Source organism: Nicotiana sylvestris, chromosome 7 (genome assembly GCF_000393655.2).
Source record: "Nicotiana sylvestris chromosome 7, ASM39365v2, whole genome shotgun sequence".
Taxonomy (NCBI): Eukaryota; Viridiplantae; Streptophyta; class Magnoliopsida; order Solanales; family Solanaceae; genus Nicotiana; species Nicotiana sylvestris.
Genome location: NC_091063.1, coordinates 162,294,813 through 162,305,278, shown reverse-complemented (window position 1 = coordinate 162,305,278; position 10,466 = coordinate 162,294,813). Strand labels below are relative to the sequence as shown.

The following is a 10,466-nucleotide window of genomic DNA, read 5'->3' as shown; positions in this document are numbered from 1 at the left end:
TTATTGATACTTCATATCATCATTGTTTGAGCTGATCTTCATGACATTGTGATCCCGAGAGACTGGAGCATTTGGTGATTGAGTGAGGCCGAGGGCCTGATCGTGAGGATATTTATGGGATCGGGTTGCGCGCCACAACAACCTTTATTGATTTATTCCATGATTGGCTTATTATAGCGCTTGGGCTGGATCAGCCCCTCCAGAATCTGTACACCTACAATGAGTGCAAGTATCTGCTGAGCGCGAGCGCGAGTGCCGAGCGATTGGGAGGATTGAGTGACTATGAGGATGGAGTGACTGTGAGGACAAAGCGAATGAGATGACTGAGTGATTAATACTCTGAGAGTATGCATATGATTTCATCACTGTTTTGTATTTCAGTTGGCATACATAACTGACATGTAGATATCGAGATGTATCATTTCTTATTTCAGCTGTACTTGACATATCTTACATGTTTGAGCTTTAATTATTAAACTTGAAAGCATGTCTATATTTCTGTATTGTATTTCTGTAATTGAACTGTACCTGTGAGGCTCGTCACTACTTTCAGCCCAAAGGCTAGACTTGTTACTTATTGAGTTGGTTGTACTCACGATATACCCTGCACTTCGTGTGCAGATCCAGGTGCTTCTGGGTATGGTGGTCGCTGACTTTAGAGCCACCATTCAGTTCGGAGATCCTCGAGGTAGCTGCTTTGGCGTCCGCAAACCTTGATTCTCCTTCCCCTATCTTTCAGTTTTATATATTCAGTTCTCTTTTCTTAGACAGTGTATCAGACTGTATCATTATATAGATGCTAATGTACTAAGTGACACTCTAGTTTTGGGAAATTCTGTATTGAATTGTGACGTTTTCATCTAGTTTTATGAGATTTTTTATTTATTTAAGTCTGTTTTAGTATATTTTGAATTCGAAAGTGTTGGTATGTATGAGTGATCGGCTTGCCTAGTATCATGATAGGCGTCATCACAACCGATTGAATTTTGGATCGTGACAGTCTTGAAATCATATTTGTGCACTTCTCCCTATTAAGTACCATCACATCAAATTGGACGAAGAGAGATATACTTTCCAAGTGTTAAAAACCCAAATCTAAAGAAAATATATGGAATTATCCTATATTTATTGGATTATCAATTGTCATTCCCCAAAGTTGAAAAAAGAAAAAAAAATCCCCTCAAATAACCGCAAGTTTTGAGTTGTGTGTTGACATGGAAGCCTACGTGTTGGGAACAAGAAAACAACGTTGGACAAAACAATCAAAAAAAACATTTGCATGCACAGCAAAACAACACATTATAACACAAGACATAAATTCCTATCCTCCAATTCAGCCATTAATCTCTCCATACCTTTTCTCTTCCCAAAAACAAAGGAATTCCTACACATCTCTCTCACAATTCATCTCTCAAATCTTTTGACCAAAAAAAACTTTTTTCTTGTTTTTTTTTTTTGGCTCCTGTAACTCCTTTTGGTTCTGGAGCTACCTTCTTCTCCTCTCCATTTCCCTTTGAAAAAATTCTCCATTTCTGTTCTTGAGTTTTTTCTATTTAATTATGTATCATTACTGGTAACATTTTCTTGGAATATTAGATGAAATGGGAAAAATTAGGATATGGTTGCCATGTTATTATTTGTTTATGATTCTTGGTTTGAGTTTCTTTCCATGTTTTTTGTGTGCAAATAGTAATAAATCTCCTCCTTCTAATCCTATTGCCACTGGTGTTCCTATTCTTGCATCTTTCATTTATAACCAACTTGCAAATCTAACCAAAGTATACCATGATGATATTACCACTGCTTTGGGATTTTGCATTAAGGATGTGTAAGTGTTAATTAATTAGCCTATAATTTAACATGTCCTAATTATAATATATGTATGCATACTTTTATTTGCTAATTAATACTTACTGTTTTTGTTTTAGGGATGCTGAGTTGAAAGAGGCATTTAATTTTGCCAAAAATTTGGACTTCTTAAACAATTGCTTTAAAGAGACCAACGGTATTGATTTATTTTCCTGTTCTAATAATGTATTTTGCATACTTGTTAATGTGGAGAGGTCGTAGAAAGTATTAGTTTTCATAATCGAAAAACCTTAATTCATGCTAAATTGGAAATAAATTTGGGAATTTGCTATTCTATTGGCCCAGTTGCACCATTTAGTTTATTTATAGATAAACTAAAAAAACATGAATTAGAGACTGATAAATTGTGCAGCTAAACAGAAAATCCGTCACTAATCTTATTTAGTGACGTATTAATGACAAATTATCAAGAAATTCTGTTAGCTACGAGCATTTTAGTCACAAATTAGCGACGAAGTTCGTAGCTAATTCTAGTTTCTTTTGTAGTATCATACTTAATTTGTTTATATTTTTAATACAAGACGTTTTGATCCTAATGAACTTGCTGGCAAAATTTTGGTCACCGCGTTGTCTTCTGATCAAATGCATTCAAGAATATTGGGAATATAGTATAATCAACCGTTGAAACTTGAAATTACTCTTTTTATGAATTCATGGGGCATGTTAAAGAAAGGGTTTATGTTCTGTTGATTGACACGTACCTCTAAATGTTAAGTTTGACATGCTTTACACTGTCGATGTATATAACTTAAATTGTTAAAGAAACGAGCCACAAAATGAAGTGGAAGTTTTTGTCATTTTGTTACATATTTGATCATCAAAATTTTGGTTATCTAGATTTTGATATAGTTCGAAAACCCATTAATCTCTGACAGTATGCTGATCATCTTAACAGACGTGACACAGAGACTATGTAATGCTGCGGAGATGAAGTTCTACTTCTCCAGTTTTCTGGTTACAAAATCAACCACAAAAACTCAAGTCTTAAAACCCAATAAGAATTGTAACTTGACATCTTGGGTTCCTGGATGCGAACCGGGTTGGGCTTGCAGTGTTCCTGCAAATAGAGTTGACCTTAAGAATGCAAAAGATATGCCTGATCGGACTCGTGACAGTCAACCTTGTTGTGAGGGCTTTTTCTGCCCCCGAGGCTTGACTTGCATGATACGTAAGTGTATCTAATGAATTTCCTTATTGTCTGATATGTTATTTCCTCAAGGATTTATGTTAACTGCTTAGTTATTATGCATATATGTTACTTCTTGTACGGGAAATGAAGGTGTGTTTAGAGTTTGTTGTAATGAGTCTAGTCAGAGGCGGAGGTAGGATTTGAAATTGTTCGGAATTTTAGTTCTTGGAAGTTACTGGGTTCTAAATGATGAATTTGTACATTTTCAATTGATTTCTAAAGTTACTAGGTTAAGTCGAACCCGTAACATGTACATTGGCTCCGCCCCTGAGTCTAGTCTTGTCCTCAATGAAGGTGTCATCTGTGATAAAAGTCACTATTTTGCTTAGTTATTACACTGCAACCTCTGCATTAACGATGATGTGAATAATTCGAATGCTAACAAATTGAATGTATGTCTTGCCAAATACAGTTTTGATAAGCTCTCTTTCGAAAAAACTTTGTGAGTAACTAGCTTTCCATATTGTATCATATGTAGCTTGCCCATTAGGTGCTCACTGCCCTCGTGCTACACTCAACAAAACAAATGGTGTATGTGATCCGTAAGTTTCCTAGCTCCGCTTTTGCTTTGTTTCTATTGCAGCATGCCTTTCTATAGTCATATGATCAGTTAATACGTGTTTGGTAAAGAAAATTTCCAGATATGCATATCAACAACCTCCGGGCAAGGTAAATCACTCGTGTGGAGCAGCTGATACGTGGGGTAGTGAAACAAGCGGTGGGGAGTTATTCTGTTCACCGGGATCATACTGTCCGACTACAACCAAAAAGGTTACTTGTTCGGAAGGGTATTGAATTTCGATCCCACAACTCACAGCATTTCATGTTTGTCTTCTGAAGCAGTAACCAAGTACTCGCAATTTTTTCATAATCTGGCTCTTTTAACTTGAACTAAAATTTCCAATGCATTAATTATCGTCACTTTTTAATAATTCTATTACAATCTTGATTCACTATGTTTCTACTTGTGCAATTCCAGAAATTACTGCAGGAAGGGGTCTACAGCGCAGAAAGGTAAATCCTCTTAAGACGCTTTGAAAGCTTAGCTCGTTAGAGTGGAGGTGAAAGTTACAGCCAGTGGCAGGAGCCATCTTAGGCTAGTGTTTGCACACTTGTTACATTGTCTTGCTGGGGAATCGTTTAATGTATTTTTTTGCTTCAATTTACATAATGACAGCAAACGAAGATGTTCATTATTTGGCATTTTGATTATTGCAGCGTGCATCAAATTGAGTACTTGCCGTGCGCATTCAGAGAAACAAAACCTGCATGTATATGGTTTTATCCTTATTGTAAGTTCTCTTATTTAGTTCAGTCAATTGCATTTTCTTTTTCATGAAAACACACTAGATTTCCCTGTCCTCAGCTTCTATTTATCTCGGGAACTTGGTGCTTCTGTTCCCAGATCTGTTTTTATTTTTTTTTTATTTTTTTTATAAATGAAGTTGTTGGATAGTATCTGATCTCTATTCACCTTTAAATGTAGGGTGGTTTGAGTTTTATACTGATCATCTTTTATAATTGCTCTGATCAAGTCATAAATACTAAGTACGCAAGAATTGCCAAGTCAAGAGAAGCTGCAGCAAGACATGCACGAGAAACTGCACAAGCAAGAGAAAGGTGGGGATTAGTAAAAGATGTTGCTAAGAAACGTTCTTTCGGATTGCAACAGCAGATATCTCGGACTTTCTCAAAGAAAACGAGTGTGAATCAAGGACCAAGAGGAGGTTTCCACCTACCTAAAACTAACGATGAAGCATCTGTACCGCCTAAAGGTCCAAGCAGCTCAAGTGAGGCTTCAAAAGCAAAGAAAAAGGGACCTAGTGATCTCACAAAAATGATGCATTCAATTGAAAATGAAACAGACAATATCGAGGGGTTCCATATGCAGATTGGAGATAAGAACATAAAGAAGCAAGCACTAAATGCTAAACAACTGCATACTAGGAGTCAAATTTTTAAATATGCATATGGTCAACTTGAGAAAGAGAAAGCAATGGAGCAAAAAACTAAGAATATGACATTCTCAGGAGTTATCTCAATGGCGACAGATGATAATACGGAGATCAAGACTAGGCCTCCAATTGAGATTGTTTTCAAAGACCTGACAATTACTCTTAAAAAGAAGCACAAACATTTGATGAGGTCTGTTACTGGAAAACTGATGCCCGGGAGGATTTCTGCTGTCATGGGTCCGTCCGGGGCGGGGAAAACTACATTTCTTTCTGCGGTGGCTGGGAAGCTAACGCAATGCACGCTATCCGGGAAGGTTCTCATAAATGGAAGGGCTGATTCTATTCACTTGTACAAGAAAATTATAGGTTTTGTTGCCCAAGATGATATAGTCCATGGAAACCTCACTGTCGAAGAGAACCTTCGTTTTAATGCAAGATGCAGGTAAAAGTTACACTAATAGACTCTGCATGTTTTTTCATATTACCTTACAGAAACTGGTACTTAAATAAACGAGATCCAGTCTTTCTTTTTTTGAGTTTTGTTGAAATGAAAAAATTTTAAATTGCTCTGTTGCCTTTTGACTTTCTTTATATTTTCATTTACTTTCTATTTGTTCTCCATATATTTTCGACTTTGCTTATGCAATAAGATGTTATTCCAAGTTTACATTCAGATGAAGTTTGATTAACTTGACATTTTAAATGCTCGTTCTCATTTTCTTATTGCCATTTTATGTCTTCGGTTGAACCTTCAACATCATAAAGACTGGCAGCAGACTTGCCAAAGGCTGATAAGGTTCTTGTAGTTGAGAGAGTTATTGAATCATTGGGTCTTCAGGCAGTTAGAGATTCGCTGGTTGGAACGGTTGAGAAGCGTGGGATTTCTGGCGGCCAGAGGAAAAGAGTAAATGTGGGGATGGAAATGGTCATGGAACCTTCACTGCTAATCTTGGATGAACCTACATCCGGTTTAGACAGCTCATCTTCTAACCTACTTCTTAAAGCCCTTAGACGTGAAGCTCTTGAAGGTGTAAATATTTGCATGGTTGTTCACCAGCCAAGGTATGCAGAGCTTTTCATCTCCAATCAACTTCTATTTTTTTGCACAGAAACTAGATACACAGTTTAGATAGTTTAAGATGCTTTAATCTCGTGATTTATTTTTGCGCCTCGTAGAAAAGAAATGGATAGCGTTGAAAGGACTGTGATTCTCCATGTGTGCACACAATTTAAGTATATTCTGATATATGAGTGATAGAATGACGTATGCTTGTTTTCTTCAGCTATACCTTGTATAAGATGTTCGATGACTTGGTACTTCTAGCAAAAGGTGGTCTTGTTGCATATCACGGTCCAGTGAAGAAAGTAGAAGAATACTTTGCAAACCTTGGAATCACGGTACCCGATCGTGTAAATCCTCCTGACCATTTCATTGACATTCTTGAGGGTATGGTCAAACCAGGTGGAGGTGTGACCGTGGAACAACTTCCTGTCCGATGGATGCTTCATAACGGTTACACTGTACCCGCCGATATGATGGAATTATGTGATCAGATTGCAATGTCCTCCAAAGGTGTTGCAGCAGCTCCCGAACAATCTTTTTCCGTTGATGCATGGCATGAGAAGCGAGATTCTCTGACTCAAGGCTTGTTGAAATCCCATGACATGTCTAATAGAATCACTCTAGGCGTAAACCGGCAGTACAGATATTATCTTGGAAGGTATTGCATATCTTGATTTTCTAACATTGTGTCAGTGACTTTAAGAGTTTATGACATGGAAATATTTGCATCTAAAGTTATCTAGATGAGATCTGTTATTTTTCTTGCACAAGTCATTATTTAATAATATTTAATGCGATTACCATCTTCAGGGTAGGCAAACAGCGATTGCGAGAAGCTCAAATACAAGCAGCAGATTATTTAATTCTTTTGGTTGCTGGAGGATGCTTAGGAATCCTATCCAACCAGAAGGGTGACACCTTTGGATACTACGGCTACATGTATAGTGTGATTGCTGTGTGTAAGTGGAATACTTGCTATATATATTTTCCTTATATGTGGTGGATTTAACTGGTTTTACTTTCTATGGAAATATGATTGAAAGTTGACTCATTGCCTCATTGAGAGCACACTCGTATAGCCACCACATATATAAATGTGCGCCCCACTTGTGGGATTACACTGGGTCTATTGTTGTTGTTATTATATATAAACATTGGATGTTTTTCTGTTCCAAATACTAGGCGATGTTACCTACTTTATGTCATTCCTCATTTTCTGATCTTTGGATTAATTGCAGCACTCCTCTGTAAGATTGCAGCATTGAGATCCTTTTCACTGGACAAGTTAGAATACTGGAGGGAGAGAGAAAGCGGCATGAGCAGTTTAGCTTATTTTATGGCCAAGGATACAATAGACCATTTCAATACTCTTATAAAGCCTTTGGTTTTCCTATCGATGTTCTATTTCTTAAATAGTCCAAGATCATCCTTCGGCAACAACTACCTTGTTTTCCTCTGCCTTGTATATTGTGTTACCGGCATAGCTTATATATTTGCCATCTGCTTTGCACCCGGACAGGCGCAATTGGTATGTAATACGATCATTGACATGTACTTCTTTCTCCTGATTTCTTTTCATTGTCATATATTACCTTTTTTTGAGGGGAGCCTTGGCGTAACTGGTAAAAGTTGCTGCCATGACCAGGAGGTCACGGGTTCGAGCCGTGGAAACAACCTCTTGCAGAAATGTAGGGTAAGGCTATTTATAATAGACCCTTGTGGTCCGTCTCTTCCCTAGACCTCGCGCATAGCAGGAGCTTAGCACACAGCGCTGCCCTTTTATATATTACCTTTCTTCTGATTCTTTATACTGACATGATTCTTATTGGCCATTCAAACAGTGGTGTGTTCTCGTTCCAGTTGTTTTGACTCTCATTGCAAACCAGGAACCAGATGGTACTGTTGGAAAATACGTAGCAAAGTTTTGTTACCCAAGGTGGGCTATGGAAGCTTTTGTCGTTGCAAGTGCTGAAAGGTTGGTACTTCATATTCCCATCCTTACAAATTGCCTTGTATACTCAGCAGTTTGTGTTGTTTCATTATCATTTAGAAAAATATTAGATTGATTCGTCGCTAGCACCAAGTCTCGGAAACATTAACATGATTTTTCACCTTTCACAATGTTCTACATTATGTCGCAAAGTGGAATGAGAGGACAAATGAGCAATAAAGACGTGAACGATTGATAGAACGGGCATCTGAACTCATTCTTCTTACTTTCTTCTCTATAGGAAATGTAAAAGTAATAAAGGGAAAGAGAAAGGAAAAAAAGAAGGAAAGTCTTCAGAGTTTCTGAAAGGAACTGAAAATCATTCAACATGTGCAGGAGATTAAATCGAAATTAGCCATTTCGTTTCATTTAGGAAGCCATGTTTTGGCTTTACATTTGTTCCGCACCATGCATATGAAACCAATTAGTATACGGAAAACAATTTTGCATCTTAAGTATTTTCGGTTTCATTTGCTTGTTTTTACCGGAAACAGTCTCTCTACCTTTAAGGTAAGGATAAGGTATGTGTACGCACTACCCTCCCTAGACCCCACTTGTGGGATTACACTGGATTGTTGTTGTTGTTGTTGTATTTGCTTGTTTTTAGGATACCTTCCAAATTGAACCTTGTTTAATTAGTTGACGCTCACATCTTTGAAACAAACGAAGGAAACAATCGGGGAAAAAAAATAGTTGTAAAACAAGGTAAGTGGTGAAATTGCAAATGCCATCTTGGAAACTAGGAATACTGCATAGTTGACAGTCCTATCGATGATCGAGACACTTAAGAAAAAGGGTAGCCCGGTGCACAAAGCATCTCGCGTTCACTCAGGGTCCGAGGAAGAGCCACACCCCAAGAGGATGTAATGTAGGTAGCCTACCCGATGCAAGCATCAATGGCTGATTCCACGGCTTGAACTCGTGAACTATAGGTCACAGAGAGACAACTTGACTGTCACTCCAAAGCTCCCTTTCGAGACACTTAAGAAAAGCGAGATTAATAATCTTGAGTCTACTTAAATAAATAACTTTTACTGTTTGCTGATCCTGTTTATTAGCATTTTCTCATATGTTTTGCTGAATTGGTTCAACTTTATTTTTTGTTTCTCTTCAGATATTCAGGAGTATGGTTGATAACTCGTTGTGCCAAGCTACTGGAGCTAGGATTTGATGTGCATCAATGGCGTTATTCTCTATCGTTACTGTTGCTCACTGGTGTACTTAGTCGTTTAATAGCTTACCTTTGTTTAGTGATTATTAAAAAGAAATAAACCATTAATTTTTTCACATCTGTTGTTGTTACAACAAGATTAAAAGGCATAGGTTTAGGGCTTTTTGGCATCAAATGTATATCACAGCAAGTTTTTTGACACTAAATGGGGAGCGCTAAAGTGGCTTCTTCATTGCTGGAATGAGAAGAGGGTGACTTCATCTATATGACTGCCCGATGCACTAAGTTCTCGTTATGTTTGGGATTCAGTGAAGGGCCAAACTATGCCAAATCTATTTTATGTCGTTTTACATTGAATTTATGCAAGAGGCTAGTCCCTTGGCGACTTTATGTGAAAATGACCAAGGTAAAATGTAAATTTGACATAAGAGTAAAAAATGGATGATGTGAAGTTAGAGGAAAGCAATTCGAACCTTTTCCCTATTATGTTTCCTCTATGTTTGAACAAAACGGTGACTAAGGAAAGAATTTTTGTAAAATTGCAGTTTGTGTGCATCCAGGGGGTGGTTTATTTGTCAACGACTTGCAATAAAAATTATTGATGATCAATGTTCGATTTTCGGGTCCAACAAAGATTTAAAATAATATAATTTTCTTTATACATCATTTGCGCGGGTAAAAATATTACAAATAAAATGTTAAGACTCATATAAATTGACTAATATACCATTGTTTGAAAAAGAGAGTATATTTTGTGCTTAATGTGAAATATGTTTGATGAATGGAGCCATATTTTGAGTGTTGCACCCATCTTTTTGAAGTGTGACGAGTAATTGAGTTATCTTTTAGGAGTATTTTAGTGAAAGAGATTAGAAAAAAAAAACTCAAGATAAAACTTTATAATAAATAATATAATATTTGATTGGACATATTATAAAAAGTAAATTGAACGTCCCAAACAACACAAATACAAATAAGAACTGAAAATTGATCTTTGATGAATGGAAATTCAGTTCATGGAATTAGAGAATAAAAAGAGAGACATTAACATAAGATAGGACACATACTTAAATAGAGCAACAACCACCCCAAACCTTTGTCCCTTGGATTAAACACAGAGCAATGATAGCACCACCAACGCCATTGCATGCACAAGCCTCACCCTACCATCCACTAACTTCTCCAACCAGTCTACTCCATCAGCACAATCCACCTCCATACAAACTAGA

The 10,466-nt window shown here is 37.1% G+C and overlaps 1 protein-coding gene across 1 annotated transcript; it reads left to right on the top strand.

Annotated features, from left to right (window-relative positions):
- Positions 1-1,350: 1,350 nt before the first annotated feature.
- On the top strand, positions 1,351-9,570 carry LOC104242065 (putative white-brown complex homolog protein 30). The gene is made up of 14 exons (XM_009797043.2): positions 1,351-1,828; positions 1,929-2,005; positions 2,765-3,037; positions 3,537-3,600; positions 3,700-3,846; positions 4,038-4,072; positions 4,277-4,350; positions 4,545-5,455; positions 5,779-6,075; positions 6,297-6,734; positions 6,887-7,035; positions 7,315-7,604; positions 7,918-8,051; positions 9,181-9,570. The coding sequence occupies exons 1-14, from the start codon at positions 1,602-1,604 to the stop codon at positions 9,335-9,337; spliced, it is 3,273 nt and encodes a 1,090-aa protein (XP_009795345.1). The 5' UTR covers positions 1,351-1,601; the 3' UTR covers positions 9,338-9,570.
- The last annotated feature ends 896 nt before the right edge of the window (positions 9,571-10,466 follow it).

Excerpts from the sequence above, each read along its gene's own strand:
- LOC104242065 (XM_009797043.2), top strand. The coding sequence starts at position 1,602 with ATGGGAAAAATTAGGATATGGTTGCCATGTTATTATTTGTTTATGATT. Across the intron at positions 3,038-3,536 it reads AGGCTTGACTTGCATGATAC|CTTGCCCATTAGGTGCTCAC; the intron begins GTAAGTGTATCT and ends TATCATATGTAG. Across the intron at positions 7,605-7,917 it reads CACCCGGACAGGCGCAATTG|TGGTGTGTTCTCGTTCCAGT; the intron begins GTATGTAATACG and ends CCATTCAAACAG.